Source organism: Pleurodeles waltl, chromosome 6 (assembly GCF_031143425.1).
Source record: "Pleurodeles waltl isolate 20211129_DDA chromosome 6, aPleWal1.hap1.20221129, whole genome shotgun sequence".
Lineage (NCBI taxonomy): Eukaryota > Metazoa > Chordata > Amphibia > Caudata > Salamandridae > Pleurodeles > Pleurodeles waltl.
Genome location: NC_090445.1, coordinates 713,510,822 through 713,528,769, shown reverse-complemented (window position 1 = coordinate 713,528,769; position 17,948 = coordinate 713,510,822). Strand labels below are relative to the sequence as shown.

Here is a 17,948-nt window from a genome sequence, read left to right as displayed (position 1 = left end):
ATTACAAAAGAATACAATTTTCACCGCCCCACCATCAGAGTTGTTGGCTGACTAACAATTCCCCCCCCCCCCCCCCAAAAAAAAAAAAGACACGACAATCATGGAGGAGTAACATGAGTGCAGGTGCATTAATGGAGCTGGAAACGGTCTAGAGAATAGATGGGCTATAGTGGTCAGATACTGACTGAGGGAGCTTAACCTGCCAAACAAGCTTCATACTACACTCCCAAGCACTGTAAGTAACAGGTGTTATTATGCAATTTTAATGGTACTCAATTGGTCTGCCCAGTGTTTGCAGTCCCGCGGCATGGACAGCAGCGGCACGTTATAATCACAGGTACAAACAACCACTCATAATCACAAACTGGGCACACACAAGATCCACTGAATGTGGCAGACTCAAAAGGTGCAAGCATGCATCACAGTCATGGCTAAGAGGAGACAATCCATGGAGCAGTCGCAGAGGAGGCTGGGAAACCGATGCCCCCAAAGGGCCATCTAAGACCCAGTGACAGTGAGTGGAGTAGAGAGACGCACACACCCACCAAGGAAGTCTGAGGGCCACAGAAGGCCATTATTATTTAATGCAGGTTTTATAGACTCCCTTCTTACAGCCAGAGTCTGTGCACAAGGAGAAGTATGCGAGAAGATACAAAAGTGTTCTTAATGGCTGACTTTATAACATGACCTTCTCCTCACGCAGCGCCTTAACCCTAATTTTCGATGGCTGTTCGCCTCCCCAGTTTAGTATTCTAAGAAAATTATATAAACTGTGTTTTGATGAAAAATAAAGATTATTTTCCGCAATGCAGATTTGGCACTCATGTCCAGAACCAGGCCCCCTGAGTCAGTATTGTATCCTCACAGGCGCACTAGCACACACAATGGCACTCCCCACACTCCCGAGGCATATATATATATACACACACACACGCGCTTGATGACTGCTTGTGGCAATAAGTTGTTAGGCGCTAACTTCACCCGAAGGTAACATACGTCACAGATAAAAAGAAAGAAGATGAAAACGTGTCTCCTGGTGCAACAGCAAAGACACTCACATTTATTTATTCTGACAAGTATATTCCAGTAACAAACCTTAAAGATTGCATTAGTTGTGCAGTGCTCAAATGGCAGCCTTGCTCTCCTGTAAATGCTTCAAATGTACAAAAAAGGGGCAAATGGGGTAACGACCGGCCGCAGAGGCCTTCTATTGTGAAATATGTGTTTAGTGAGCTCACAACGGGTGGGGAGCACCCGGAGCAGTGACACCCGTCTGTTTATAAATGTAGTGTTTATAAAGACGAGGAAGCAGGGAGGCTGAGGGCTCAGTGTGGGTCGAGGGAGGGATCTCTGAAGCCCACAACAGACTCCACACAGCACAGCGCCGGCTTCAGTGAGGGGCGGCAGGGATGAGATATCATTCACTGAAACGCAGAAGCATGCCACTAAAATGCAATAAAATAAAATACAAACCGTACAATTATGAACGCAGTAAAATGAAGTTTAAAAATGGCCTGCCTTGAACAGAAAGCAGTGCTCTAATTACTAATGAAATTTCAACCTGACGATAGTTCCTCGCATTGCAGTCTGTGGCAGTGTGACGATATTTGAACACAAGGCGTGGGTTGTTTTCATGTAACCGGCTATAACTGTGCAGCTGATAGCGCAGGACAAGTGTCAAGGCAAACACACTTTGCAACATAGTTGCAGAGCATTTGTGTCTGGCTGTGAACGAGAAATGTTTATCGTTTTATATAACCTCTTTACCTAATTTCAACTGCGTTTAGGCGAAATTGCTGTTCCACTACACATTTACTAACAAAACGATTGAAAGACCTGTACGAATAAGTTTGGCACGAACTGTGATGTCTTTACAATGTTTCTAGGATACTGAAATAGAGATGGGGGCGCACAGAGAAGAAATAGTACCTTAACCTTGTCTGGAGCAGAAGAGAGGCATGGATTACGTTTGATTAATCTGTGCTTCATCCCTGCTCCACAGTCACGAACTGAAGTGATTGTAGGCTGCCACTGGCCAATTAGAAAGCAGAAAAAATGACTGATACTGCAACCAACAAATGGTAGGCATGGGCAGGCTGAAAGCCATTCATTGAATACAACAGCGTCTCGCAAGAGAGTGCATGCGCTAGCACATGCTATTGCAGGTTCGACCTTAAAAAGGGGCACTGAAACAGGTCCCTATAGGGCTGTTTTTATGTCACGGTAAGGCAGGCCTAAAAAATATGGCTCAGGCATCACTAGCCGAGTCACTTGTAACACTTCGATCATAAAACTGGAATCTCTTTTTATATGCATCCTGGCCTTCTTCTCCTTCCCTTTTGTGCTTGATTCGAGCTCCGTGGGCAGAGTGATTTTAGACCCGCTTGCAACTACCCTGCTGTGATTTCCTGTGCACCCAACCTTTCCTTTGATGTTGGTGTTCGAAATTGGACCGGAATAATCCCCTAGACAGACACCTCATCAGAATAAGGAGATTCACGGGTGGTATTTGGCCAGGACTGCCCTAATTTATGTAAATCTTTCACGAGCATGCATTTCCTCTTTTTGTCGTGACTTTTCATTCTCCTAACAGCCCAATGTTACGGATCACAAATGCGGTTGTGATTTAGCCTTAAGGATGATGTGGAGCTGTGAATGTCAAACCCACAAATTTAACCACGCTCTAAGGCGTGTTAGCAAACTTGGAGTGTGTCATGCACCCCCCACCAAGCACACTGTACAGCACAGCACTTGTGCTATTAAAAGCATTTGTAGATTATATCAAGTAAATATGGGAATTTAAGGCAATACATACTTGGGTAAGCTTCTCTGTGACCCCCCCACCACTCACTCCCCCCTTGCCTTCTGTGTGCATGTCTTTGCATCCTTCAGGGACTATGTGTACTCAGTGTCTGCTGTGCTGATGATCTGAACAAATATAAACCGTGCAACAAACATCATGATCGACTATGATAAAATGTTCCCAAATTTTTTTATTTTTTATTTTTTTTAAAGTGTTTTTTATTTTTTTTTTTTTTTTTTTAACATAAAGCTTCCTTACTGTGCCACATTACATCAAGGAATTGAGAGGCATATATTAAAAGTGAAAAATTGTAAACATGCACTGGGAAACATTTGTGTTCCTGCCATTATGTCAACGATATTAGTGAAGTAAGAGGCAAGCCAGTGTATCCTATATTTGGCCTCCTTTACTATAAACGGAACAAAATTATAGGCTTTTAAAACAAATACGAGAGGTTTTTGTACAGGGCATATCATGAAGTCATCTATTTGAAGATAATCTCATAGGTGATAACGCACAAAAGGGAGGCTAAGTGAGACAGAGTATCTGTTTAGACCCATTTTGAGCCTAAGCCTAACATTAGCCCTCTTTAATTAAATCAAATGTTGATGCTTTGTCCTTTATTTTTGAAGTATGAGATTAGAGTGTGGGCAGGGTCAGACTGGGACAGAAAATAGGCGATGTGGCAAAATAAAAGTGGCCTCAATGAGAGAAAAACAGCTACATAAAGGGCCCATGTTTGCAAATTCGACAGTTTTGGCACCAGTGGAAAAAAATACATTTTCTTCAAAGTCACTTTAAAAAAGCTGTCAGGCTGCAGCCATTTAACCTCTGCAGTCTTCAGTATTCTTTCCTCCACCTTTTCCTCGCCCACACCACTTGTCGGAAACAGGAACACAGCTTCTATTGGTTTAGCTGGTGCAGTGACACTAGGGCCCCATAGATGTGCGGGGCCTAGTGATCCCTGAATATTAATTTATTTTGCAGTTCAAACAGCAGCCAGGAGGGCAAATTCGTTCCTTGCACTAGGGTCCATGAAACATTACCTACACCACTATTGTTTTATAAATGTTAATTTGTGTCTCCTGTCTGGCTATGCGTAGTTCTCATGTTTTTACATTAAAAGTGTGCATTTCATTTGTGTGGCTTAGCCATTAGTAGCTGATCCAAGGCCCTGCAGCTAGGATTGCCACCTTGCTCACAGAACACTGCTTCAGCATACTATTCTAGTTTTCATGATTTAGGCCACACCCTAATTGCGTGGACCAAGCCCCTTTCACATGTTTGTCACAACCCTTTCAGGGACACTCTTCCCCTTCCCCACCTCCCACACAGTTCTTTATTCCAATTACAAGCCATGACTAGGAAGCAGGAGTGCAACGCCCATTGGACTAAAAGGGCAGTTGAACTTATATAGCACATATTACCCATGACAAGCGGTAGCAAGCGCTATATAAATACAAAAAGGGGCGGGGGAGGTGGGACTTTTTTTCCCTCTTTTTCCTTTAATGGTGTTGCAATGATTCAGTTCCATAAAGGCAGTCCATAATTTTTTTACCATCATCATCTTGCGTTCTCAAGGGGAGTACTTGTAGTTTTGCTTCTAAAAATTCCCAAAACTTGCTAAAAGGTAAGAATGCGCATAGTGATATTGGCAAATGGGGGTCTGGGCAATTAGTTTGTTTTAGTGGTTGATGGTGGGTAGCACATAATAGTTTAGGCAGGAATTTTAAAAAGCTGGTCCAGCAGGCAGCATCTAAGTAAAATATTCCTTGCTGCCTGTCATGCCACACAGTTATTCTAACAGCCTGTAAACAGGCAGCAGAGATGAGCAGTCCATCACTGTGCTCCTCTACCTCTTGCTTGTTATGTAGCTCATTTTAGGTAGGGCAGGACACGTGCACTACAGTAGGGACATAAGTGGGGTGTAATATTTTAATGCCCCTTGTTGAAGGCTGCTTGGTACTGACCTCTCACAGTCCACCTCACAGAACGCTGTGTGTGCCTCTTAACCTTGGTGATCATTTAGTAGGCTGGTAGAGTGGAGCAGCATGGCACTATGCATTAACCACACCTGGCAATGAGGCTACTAACGTTTTCTGCCACAGCAGCATGGTCTACCCCAGACCGCTCTGCCCTGGAGTGGTTTACCATTTGGGCCTTCTTACTATCTCTGTGAATGGCAGTTGGAAGCACTGAAAAAAAGGGAACCCAGTTCCAACTTAAAGAAAGACACATTCCAAAGGTTCATTTGAAATGCATCTTGACTGCGCAAACTCTGGACCTTGTGTTCCTCACCCAGATCCACTTCTGCAATCAGCTGGTGCCCACACTGTCTTCTATTCCCCTATGCCAACCCTAAACTGGTAACTACAGTCCTGTGCATTAATGCACCTTCTGCTGAGTCAGAGTATAGATATCTCAACTCTTTTGAATGGCTGTCAGTAAAGGGGATTTTGAAGCTCAAGCTTGATGCCAGAGACACGAGATCACGTTTTACAGAGGCGAGAGACCCACTGAGGTTGAGTGGTGATTACCTCTGTGTAAACACAGTAGACTAGCCCCATTACTCACTCCAGCATCAAGCCAATTATGGTTGCACCCCTGCTAGGAAGTATGGGATTTAGCCCGCATGCGGTTTTAAAATAGCTGGTATTAATCTCACGAATACAAGGCTCGCGTTAGATTGGATGTTTGTTGCACCCCGAGTAAGACTCGTAGTCAGATGACTGCAAGTACCATACTTACGTTGAACACTGTTGATGAGCTCACGGTACTGATGCCGAATCTGCCTGCGACTAGTGTCATCCCCTTCAGCTCCATTGCTGGCGCCCGAGTTCAAGACCTCCTCTTGCTCATCAGATGGTGCAGGCGAGCCCACAAGCATTGATGTACGAGGGGAAGGTGTGGGGGCTGGGGAGCGGGAGAGGCTTGGGGTTCCGGGTGATGGCAGAGGGCCCGGAGTGTGCCTTGACCCTCCATGGGAACCACCCCTGAACCCCGATCTTCGGGGAGTATGAGACTCCGCCATTGTTGGATTTCTTAAAGTGTGTGGGCCTTCTTCATTGGTACGAGACCCCAACAAGTTCCTCCGTGGACTTCACAGTCTTATTTGCTCTTCTCTCCTCACTCTTCTTCAGTAACACCCCAGAACAACTATTTCCCGGACATAGGTACCAAGTCTCTCTTTCCCAGCCTCATGGGGCCAAATTCCTCAGTTTAAGCCCAAGTTTCTCGAAACCTCGAGTCTCGTTCCCGGATGCACTTGCGCCTCCTCCGCTCCCCTGCCTCGTCGATACCCCCAGTACCCCCGATATTTATCTTACTTCACCGGGAACTCCCCCAGCATCTTCCCCCAAATTCCTATGGACTCCTGCGGCGTTCCTGCGCCTTTCTGCACTGAGTTTTTCTCCTGAGTCACAGCCTTCTTCTTAGCATTTGAGATAGGTTTCCCGAAGCAGCCTCACACATCGCCGTGGACACTTTGCAGAATCTCCCCCAGGCCTCCCCGACGCGCAAGGAGCCTTCTCTATTCTGCAGAGCTGCCGCCACTGACAGAAAAGTAAACTCAAACCGGAAGCTACCCTGATAGGTCAAAGTAAAAACAGCAAGACCGCACGCCTCTAAAAATAAGCCTAAACCCTCGCCTAGCTTACAAATGACTTAGATAACTACGAGAAGAAAAGTTAGTCAAGAAAAGTTCTCTGGATCAGAAAAATGTTGCAAAACCGTTTGAGAAATGACAGCACTCTAAAATAGCTGCGATAAGATATCAACAATACCAGTACTGTACGCAGTGCTGTAAGTGGGATACAAAAGGTGGTAAGAGAAGGGAGAGGCCCTAAAAGGGCCAGAAACTTAATTAGGAATACTTTCCAAGTGGACTGCCTTTTGTAATCAAGGAAAGGTGTGAATTAAAACATATACTCAAAGCCTGTGCTTCACACAGCTTGCAACCTAACCAGTATTTGAGTACATCTCAATGAGTTTTTTGTGTGGTGTATGCATGGTTATATGCATGTGAGTGAATGCGTGTATGAATGTTACAGTGAGTGCGTGTATGCATGTCAGTGTGTATGCGTGTGAGCATGTTAGTGTGGATGCATGCCTGAATGCGTGTAAGTATGTGTGAGTGAATGCGTGTATGGATGAGTGTGAGTGAATGCGTGTGAGTATGTGTGAGTGAATGCATGTATGGATAAGTGTGAGTGAATGTGTGTGAGTATGTGTGAGTGAATGCATGTAAGGGTGAGTGTGAGTGGATGCGTGTATTGAAGTGGAGGTGAATGGGTGTATGCGTGGTGCGTGTGGGTGTGTGTGTGTGCATGTATGTAGGGAGAGGGTTGGGGGTGCTGTGAATTGAGGGGGTGGAGGGCAGGTGCTTTCTGAGGGGGTGGGGGAGCCAACTACCGATGTCAGGGATGGAATTCCCTGTCACCGGTAGCCCTACCGCCATGGTTTTTGTGGCGGTGCTACCGCCGCGGAAACCATGGCGGTAGGCCAGCTCATTATGCCGCCGGTGGTCTTCTGTGGACTGCCGGTTCGGAGATGCACATCTCCAGCCCAGCGGTTCATACCGCCATGGCAGTATGAGTGGGGATGTGGCGGGGTGGCAGCGGCCAACCCGCCACACTCATAATGTGGCGGTAGACACAACCAGCCTGTTGGCAGTGATACTGCCACATTAACTCTGGCAGTCAAAAGACTGCCAGGGTCTTAATGAGGGCCTAAGTATCAATCAAAGACGTTATTGCCTCGAGTGGTGTCTCATGCGCTGAACAGTATGCACACTTGTGTGGGCGGGTGACCTCCTAATTTAAGCTAAGTTGACACGTAATAGGGCAGTGACATCTACTACCCTCAGAGGTCGCTTCAAATCTTTTGACTCAGACAGGAGTATGAGATCATCCATTTAAACAATGAGAATCAATAGCCATCAAACAATCAAAACACACAATAATGAGTCAGTAAAACTAAACATACCATGACCTATGTTTTCATGAATCACCACACCAATTTAATAAAGTTTAAACATTTATTGCCCTTAAATTGAGAATGCTAAGGTCATGTAAATGATGCGCAAAACCAAATGATAGCAATACAGAAACAATTCAGGCTCTCCAAAACATCTAAAGACTCTCAGTTTAGTAAAAGCAGTTACCATTAAACTCTCCAAAAGAATTATGCAGAACAACAGAATTATTTGAAGAATAGAAACAGAATACATTAAAGTACATTTGAATTATAAAACAAACAATTAATAAACATTTAAATTAATTGTTGAATCTCACATCGTAACTGTCAAACTCTAATTTGAAAAACCTGTGTGGGCTTTATGCAAAAATAAAATAAGAAAAAAAATTAATTTGGAAAACATCTAGCCATGGCGCTAACCAAAACATGCAATTGGATTTTCTAAAGGGAAAACCTGCAAAAGAAAAATGCATGCACATTAATTATACCTCTCCTAAATGAGACAGCAGCTTGCACATTCTTCATCAGCAGAGTGCAGGGACTGCAGGTCTTCATACAGCATGAGGAACATGAAAGGGAAAGCAGTTCAGTAATTTTGGGCCTAAAGTAACTGAACTGTTTGAATCACAGACAAGAGCTAAATAACAGAACTGAACAGAAACTAAACAGAATCAAATCTGACTCTGAATGAAACTAAAAGGAATCTCTAAAGAGACTTGCATCACCTAAAACATTGCTTTATTAAAGTCCCAAAAGTTACCAGCTAAGCCTCTTTGGGACAAGACTATGACATGGATTATTGTGCGGCCAACAAACTTTAATCTGTGCTTCAGTTGTATCTCCTCTTTGTTCCTTCCAAGATCGGGTCATGTTCACGCTCCTCTCCGGATGGCAATTTCTGTACAAATATTACATTTTTTAAAAGATAGCAGAACACAACATTTAGCTAACATTGCTTTGAAAAACCTAAAGCTTATTGTTAAAGGTTGCAACAATTACCCCAAAGAAATACAACAAGTGAAACAAGAACAGGACAGAAATGCCCACTGTGCAAGTCACACAGGATGTCTCGTGCTTCTGGAAAAATACTAAAACGTGGGCCTTTTAACTAATGCTAAACACGAAGAATAAAACATTTCTAGTAATTTTCAAACCATTAGTTTTGTAGTACATATTATTAATATTCTTTTGACAGTACATGTAACTATGGTTAATCAAAATACATTTTCACAGTCACTTTTTATTTCAGATTAATCTCAAGATGGCTGACACCATGACAATCACTTTGAAAGCTGCACGTTTATTTTTCTAACACACATTTATCTGTTTATGCTTTTTTAGAACACATTAATAATTTCATTTTAGTTACACATTTTTATTAATAATGTTTGCTCTCTAGCAATCCTTCCTCTGAAGGCTATATGTGCTATTACAAATGAATACTACATTAATTCATTAATGAGACAACTCAAAATTAATTTTGTTTAGTATATCTACACGTAGGCTTTCTCAAGTTATAAAAATTTCTTAAATCATGAAAATACCTGCTTCTCATCTTTTTCATTTCTATTTCTTCCCTCTGCTGTTTATTTTTCATCCTTTGTAATTGTATGAATCTATACAGTTTGTCAGTACATGTAATTATGATTAATCAAAAAATACATTTTCACAGTCACTTTTTATTTCACATTAAGATTGAACTGGCTGACACTATGGCAATCACTTTTAAAGCTGCATGTTTATTTTTCTAACACACGTTTCTCTGTTTAGACCTTTTTAGTACACATTAATAATTTAATTTTAATTACACATTTTTAATAATAATGTTTGCTCTCTAACACGTGTTACAAGCATGTCATTGGTTGATGCTGAATAGAAGCAAGATTCTCATTGGTGCCACATCAGAGCAGGCACTGGCCAGTTCCAGACACATAAGAGGTTACACCTAGCAACAAAGGAAGCTTTTTGTGATCACTATGTCGCAGTGGAATAAAAAAATGTGCCTCCATGTTAGAAATGGGGTTCCAGGTTGGTTAGGGTTGTCGCATAGGTTCTCATTATTCTAATGAGACTACTGGATTTGGGTGGTAGAAATACCTGAATTGTGAGGTACTGAGTACAATCTCACGCCATGTGACACCTGTCGATCCAATCCGGGTTTTCAGGCCAACTAGCAGTGCATCATCTCCACCCCAGAGCAGGGGTGACTGTGGCAACCGGGTGCGTGACAGAGAGGACTCCTCAGGGGAATCGTGGTCGATCAGATCTCATCCCTTTCTCTCAGTTACATTAGTCTCACACAGGCAAAGACAAACAGAAACAGAGTATAATTCAATAAGGTTTATTGAAGTAACTGCATCTTCGATAAAAATGGCATGTATTGCAGTACCTAGAATGATAACACACACTAGAAGCAAAATTGTGGCAAAAAGAGTGAAACACTAAAACAGTCCCACCATACTGACACTAGGACTAATATATGTATATTTCCTACCTAAGCTATGGTACATCATAGCATGATAAGCCCTAATCTGCCCTTCAGGTTTCCCCACTGGGAAGACATCATTCCTCATACCTGAGCAAGAAAGGCTGTTGTCTAGAAAGACACCGTCCCCATGTAGGCCAGGGATTCGGCAGTCTAAGCAAGCAGCTGTAGCAAAGACTTTCAGCAATCAACATGCAGTCATGGTCATCTGGCTGGAACCTCCCTCTAACGTGTAAGGGACAGACAAGTGTTTTTATAATAAAACAGCTGATGTTATGAGAAGTGTCCCCAAGTAAGGATGTGTCTGTTTATGTGAATGTCGGAGACACAGCGTACCACTTTTGCCGGCAGCCCTATCTGACTGCAGCCTTGAGGAAACCACAAAGTGAAATGAATGAAATGCTAAGAACATACTGCTTTCCTAGGCTAGATAGCGAAAATAAAACAACACAATGTGGCTAATGCTAGAAAAATAAAGTGATGCTGAATAAAATGTAACTGGGCTAAAGTGCAAGCGGCAGGCCTAGTTTGCTAAAATAATGTGTCTAAAATATGGCTAAAATAGCTATACAACAGGGAATGCAGCTAAGCCAGGCAGAACCCACCACTCTAGTCAGGGCAAGTAAGTTATATACAAAAGGTAACCTGTACTCACACACTGGTAGCTGGTGTGGAGCTGTCAGGCTTATCCTCAGAAGTCATGTGTAAAGCATTTGCGCAACAAACTCCCAACAGTGACACAATCAATACACCAAAAATTAGACTGCACACAGGATAATATGAAAATATAATTCTATATTATACATATATCACTAGACCAGTAATGACATAAGTCAATAATTACTTTGTCAAATAGAAAAAGGTCACACATCACAATCAGTGCAAAAGATGAAAAGGCTTTCTAGGTTTCAACCATCGTGAAACAACATTACTGTGCATACTAGGCAGTCACATTTTGTAGTATTCGTAATCCTGAACAAGGCATGGTAAAAAATGACAAAATCCACATATTAGTGCTAGGAATGCCACAGATAAGGAAAAAAACAGGTAAATCACCCAATTTCACCCTTACACATAGGGTGCAGTGAACCTGTACTCCTGTTAAGCTTTATACAGTAATCAGGCTCCAAACCTCGAACCTAGAAATCCCTGCAGGTCTATCAGCACAGATATGGTAAATATGGGGCCTGGAGAAAGCAAGTCCTGTCAACAAGGTCCAGTTTCTCCCAAGATATAAGCCAGTATGGGTGAGCACACACCCTACGACACCCCCGGGCAAGATTCCCCAGGGGCAGGTACCCGTAGACGTGCAGGATAGGTGCCAGAGCTTCACAAGGTTTGCAGGGAAAATTCCGGAAAGCTTCTCTGCAGCGTTCGGGGAGCGCATCTGAGCCTCCAAGCTCTGGTGCAATCGCCCCAGCTAGGAGGTCACCGTTGACAGCAGGGGCCCTCACGGGCCTGGTGGGGCGCAACGCAATAGAACAGCACTCTCGCTCTCAGCAGTATGCGGGGCAAGTGCCTGATTCCTCGCACTGTGGCGGGGTTGCACACTGCTGGGGAAGGCACCCACCCCACTGGGGATCACTAAAGTGGTGTGAACGGTGCCTTGGCCATGATGTTAGAACCTCCTGGGGCATTGCAGCGTCCATTCCCACAAAACTCAAGGTTGGAAAGTCCTCGCTATTGGGAATGCAGCTGTTCACACATATGTGATCCTAAGTCAGCAGGAAGCGGGCGCAGGTGATCAAACGTGGAGCACCATAGACGGTACAGTTGCTTGATACACACTGGAGGAGAATAGAGAATAAATCGCTCACCACGCACTGTGAGGGCACACACAAAGTGAAAACATAAAGGGCTCACCAGGTGCTAGTGGCACAAATAACATTATACAGTGCTCACCTGGGACTATAGTTGCAGGGTCATCAACACTGACCACTCACTGGGCCTTGGGAGTACACTTGGGTGGGGGGACACTAGGCAGGCCGACAAGCACAACATAACTGCGGTCTTCAGGGCGATCTCTTGTTGCAGCGCCACAGTGTCCTTGTAGAACAGACTCAAGGAGCAGCTGGCAGAAAGATAACAAGCAGAATAGAAATCCAGTAAGTCTTTTAAGCCACCCAGCAAGTAGTGGGCAGCGGGGCAATAGCAGAAGAGCAATCCAGATGAGTCCTTTTGTGCAGTGTGGCAGTCCTTCTGCCAGAGGTTCAGTCCCAGTTCTAAAAGTGCTCTACAATCATGGGGTCAGGGCCACTGTACTTATACTCAAAAATGTCTTTGTTCAAGAGGTGACTTCAATGGAACCCTTTCAAGTGTAACACAACCGCTTTTAACCCAGCCCTAGCTCCAGACATCAGTAGGGGGTAAATCAGCCCATTGTGTGAGGTATTGACACGATCTATTGACATGTAATTGCATCCCACCTCCCTCTCTCCTAGCTCAGGAAGACTATTAGTATGCAGATCTAACCGGCCCCTCCTGGGTGATTGCTGTCTGGAAAGTATTCACAAAATGTAGCAGTCACTCTGCCCTAGACATGGATTGGATTCAGGCTACAACACACACAAAGTTCTAAGCACAGAAAAATGCCCACTTTCCAAAAGTGGCATTTCTAAAATAGTAATTTAAAATCCAACTACACCAGCAGGATTTCTTACTACCATTCCAAACATACCAAATATGCCCATGCTACTCCTTCCAGATCAGAAAACTACTTAAAAATCTATAAGGGAATTCCCAATACTAACCTATGAGAAGTAGTGAAAACAAAATAGGCTGCTTGACACTACTAGTATATGTGAAACATAAAAGTACATGTCCTACCTTTTACATACACGGCTACCTAGGGCCTACCTTATGGGTGGCTTTCGTGTAGTAAAAGGAAAGTTTAGGCCTTGGCAAGTAGTTTGAATTGCCATGTTAATGTGGCAGTAGACTGTGCACACATCCACTGCAGTGGCAGGCCTGAAACAAGTTGAAAGGCTACTTCTGTGGGTGGCGCAATCAGCACTGCAAGCCCATTACTACCATTTGATTTACAATCCCTGGGTATATGGTATACCACTTTACAAGGGTCTTTCAGATAAATTAAATATGGCAAACAGGTGTAAGCCAATCATACCAAGTTTTATGGGAGAGAGCACAAGCACTTTAGCACTGGTTAGCAACGGTAAAGTGCCCGGAGTCCTAAAGGCAACAAAAAGAGGGTCAGAAAAATTGGAGGAGGAAACCAAAAAGTTTGGGGATAACCTTGCTTGAAGGGCCATTTCCAACACTCTGACTCAGGAATATTATCTGCATCAAAATTGCATGACATGTCAGTACTCCGCACTCTAGTATTTAGGATACTTCTTGCAAACGTAGCTCAGTACATTTTAGTTACGTGACAGTGCTGAGAGGAGATACACATCATTAATTCAAGAAGGGAGGCCTTGATGTGAATGTACAAAGAAGTGTACACAGGGAGATTTGGCAGGTACATATTTGAAGGATATTCTCGATAACAATTCTACAGCAATTACATAGTGTGACTATAGTGAGGTAAGAATTCATTATGGCATCGGGTAACGTTTTAAATTTATCACCTTCACAAGCATTCTGCTACAGGAGAGCCAGTATTGAAGTAGAATGTGTGGAAAGAGTACAAATCCACTTTTGAAGATGAAGAAGATTTTACACCTGAGAAAAGAAAATACTGTTGCATTGTTCAGTTCTGGTGGTTTGAAGGTTTATAACCGTATATAAAAAGAGCCCAGATTACAAGATGAGTATTTAAAAATGCATTGGAAGATTTAGACACTTACTTAAACCCAACTGTGTGTGTTTCAGTAGACTGTTTACTTTTTTTTAATAGAAAACAGGGAAAAGATGAATCCATTACTGACTATGTAGCAGCACTCGAGAATTTAGCCTTAAAGTGTAGATTTGCAGATTTGCACGAGAAACTCTTCCCAGACCAGACAGTGATGCATACTGCGAATCTTAATATCCAGGAAAATTTGTGGGAAAGCAACACTCCAGAAGGTGGTTGAAATTGAAAAAAAGCTGAGTTGAGAGGAAGGTGTGCAAAAGCGTTAATTTCTGAAAAAAAGATAAATTTGAAGATAATAAAAACAAAAATGTAGTAGCCAAGGTTCATGATAAAAAATGACTAAGGTTGTGCAAAGCGCAGGGACTAGAAAGGATGTAAAGCAGAAAGGCAAGGAAAGTTACGAGTCAAGGCATGTAGAACGGAAAGTGTACAGATGTGGACACAAGGGACACTTGGCGAATGACAAAATATGTCCAGTGCTCAACCAAAAATATTCAGGATATCATCTTGTGGGTCATTTTTCAAAAGTGAGTAGTAGACTGAAGGACATTAATAGAACATGCTTACCCTGTACTCTGATACTGAATCAGAAGAGACAGAAGAAGATGATGTAAATATGTGTGTGTTGAACGTCGATAAGTACATACTGAGTGTAGATATGCAAAAGAGGAAGCTTCGTTGTTAAATGTCAATTGAAGGTGTTGTAGTATATATTGTAGCTGATTCCGGCTCACCTTATACAATAGCGAATGAAGATGTGTGGATGGAGAAATTTGCTCCAGTTCTTGGGAACGCTGGGTCATTGAGAACCTAACTATGTAATAAGGAATGTACAGGGATTTGAAGGCTGGGACGGAGCAGATGCAGTTGTGCCTGAGTGTTAAGTGTGTACCAGGATTTATACAAATAAAGCTTTGAGATACTTCCAAGACCAAGCGTCAAGATCACACACCTCTGAAAATAAGCCTAACAATTTGGATAGCTTACAAATGATATAGACATGAGAAGAAAAGTTAGTCAATTAAAGTTCTCTGAACCTGAGAAATGTGACAGCATGCATTGAGAAATGACAGCATGCCAAAATAAATAGCTGTGGCAGTCCTAGGATATGACAATACCAACACTGTACGTTGTGCTTTAAGTGGGATATAAAAGGTGGTGAGAGGAGGGTGAGTCCCTAAAAGGGACAGAAAATTAACTAGGAATACTTTCCAAGAGGACTGCTCTTTGTAATTGAGGAGGGTTTGCCTTAAAACATAATCTCAAAGCCTGTGCTCCACACAGCTAGCCACCTAACCAGTCTTTGGGTACATCTCAATGAGTTTTTTGTTACTGCACTCAGACATGTCACACAATAAGAAACACATATAGGTATTGGATTTGCCTATGTTGTTACTTGTTTCAGATAAATGAATAACAGTGATTTTTTTGTGATTAACTTAGAATTGAAAATGTTTCAATTCTGTAATATAAGACTGTGAATTAAATACTACTAAGGTCCTTGAACGATATAGTGTTCTTGAGACAGTCTCAGACACTCTTGTTCTCTCCTTCATACCACGTGCTTCTGTGGTCACTAACTCATCTGAAGCATCATTTTTTTCTAAAGTCAGATTAAAGTGGTTCTGACAAACTGGGAGCAGTGTTGCTCCCTTAAGGTCTTTGTTTCTCCTCAACTGGAATGGTCGACACATGCTTTCAATATTCAACATTTCTTAATTACATGTAAAGCATGTTAGGCTTCACATTCAAGAGTAAAAAGTATTATGATGAAAACCATGAATTTATATTGAAAAATGTAAGCAATTACAGAAAGTAAAATAAGTAGCAAAAATTCAGTAAGCCAATTGTCACATTAAAGCATGAAGTTAAGTTTAAAAGTGTAAATGATTAGTTACCAGAAAAATATATAATTCGTCTTAAGTAAATAAATCATAAGTCAACACCCAGACCAACTGGGTCACCTTCTAAAGATCAGGGGAGAGTGATCCCAGCACTCTCAGAAAAGGGTGCTTTATATAATGAAAAATACAAAGGAACCTATACATAAATGCAATTACATTAATAACACACACATTTAACCCAATCAGAATAGACACTGAACACTGCAATTTCTAAAGCCACATTTTTCAGTGCTGTCCTAGAGATTCATCTAATGCAGTTCTCATCGCTGATGCTCCTGAGACACCTCAATAGTTAGTACAAATATCACTACAAATCAAGGTTACGTTTTCTTGAGAATCACATTGTGGCCCTAACAGGTGACACCTTTGGAAAGCATTCATTTTACTTACACAGCATGGAAACAAAGCTTGAGAATAAAGCCTCGTTTTTTACACGAATTAATGATATGTTTCAAAACATTAAAAACTTAATTTGCAAAATACCTATTGTATGCTGTGTGCACTGTGAGGGAAGGTAGAGAGATGACAGCATGCAAAAATAAGACAGCTACAGCAACAACCATTTTGAAATCAAGGCCTTCATTAACTAGTGCTAAAACAACACAGCTGTCCATTAGAACACCTCAAGTTCATTATGTATTAATTACATTGTGTTAATACAATTATACATCAATTACATGCCAACATTTTCAAACTGGAAAGTGAGAGATCGTTAAAACAATATCAGGGGAATGTACCTTCCCATTGGCTTATTTTGAATCAGAGACAATTTTAGGCATGAGACACCTAAAATAAAGCCATTTTTGGCTTAAAGAATTGGGAGTCTCCAGCCTGAATCGGGTCAATTGGCACATATGCTCACTCTGTTAGACATGTATGCTCTTTTTCCCTCCACATCTTTCTGAAATCCTCCATCTGCATGTCTTTCTCACAAATGCACTGGTACATCTGTGAATATCACTCTGTGACCTCCGCAGAAAGGCCAAGGATTGGATGTAAATGTAGTCTGCACAGTTTCATGACCCACTCAAAGATACTGAGAGAAACCCCCCTTGCCATCTGCTTTCACTTCAGCGTTCTCATTTGTGCATCGTCATGAACATGCACATATGCCCTAATCTCACTTAGAGACCTAGAAGGAACTCAGTTCATGGTAAACACTATAAAGAGCAGGGTCAGATTGACTTACAAGGCAATCTGGCAGTGCCAGAAGGGCTGGTCTGACAGGTCAGAGTATGTGCTGCGGTTTTTGGCTGTTTGTGGCCCTGTTTTATGGTCTGGTAGGACATACTTTTATTATTGATTTTTCTGATAGTTACACATACTACCTGCTGCAAGCACAAAGGCATGCAGCCTCCCATACATTGCAATATACCTATACAGCCTGTCTGTAAAAGTTCAAAAATACCCTGATTTGTAAATGTGGGCCACTTTTTTGCATTCTTATTCACTAATTTTCCTTTTGGTGGCCATGTCCATCTACTGTTCCAGGCCGACGCTGTAAAAGAGTTGTGTTGCTTGAAAAAAAAACTACAGTAACACAACCTCTTGAAAAAAACAGATAATTGTATTGGATGCAAGATAAAATAAAACACGTGAAATGTAAGCAGTGATTGCTGCCCTGAAATAGAATACCTTAAGTGATTTTACAGACATTATTGTGAAATCAACCGTTCTTTCTGCTAGTGCCGTTAAGGCCATCAATGGAGAGGCCAAAATGGACCCATATCAAAGCTGGCTTTACTGGCGGGTGTGTGACATGACAGAGGCCGGCCCACTTAAAGCCCTGGTACATGTGTTTGTGGTAGTTCCTCATGGTCTGTTAATATTTTGGAAGATGAGGCTATGAGATTCAGAGGCATGGACATCATTTAGGGGTCGCCAGGGGTCACAGCTGCGAACCCTGGCTTGCCACTTGTGACTCCTGGCCTTGACTTTGCGACTCCAGGCCTCAGAGATGATAAACTC

At 42.3% G+C, this 17,948-nt stretch overlaps 1 protein-coding gene across 1 annotated transcript in view; it reads right to left on the bottom strand.

Moving 5' to 3' along the window:
• NSMCE4A (NSE4 homolog A, SMC5-SMC6 complex component) overlaps window positions 1-6,379 on the bottom strand; it is a 115,080-nt gene extending 108,701 nt beyond the window's left edge. The window contains exon 1 of the mRNA XM_069239193.1: window positions 5,552-6,379. Within this exon, the coding sequence (XP_069095294.1) occupies window positions 5,552-5,834 (283 nt within the window). The 5' untranslated portion in view covers window positions 5,835-6,379. The remainder of the gene's footprint in view (window positions 1-5,551) is intronic.
• Between the last annotated feature and the right edge of the window lie 11,569 nt (window positions 6,380-17,948).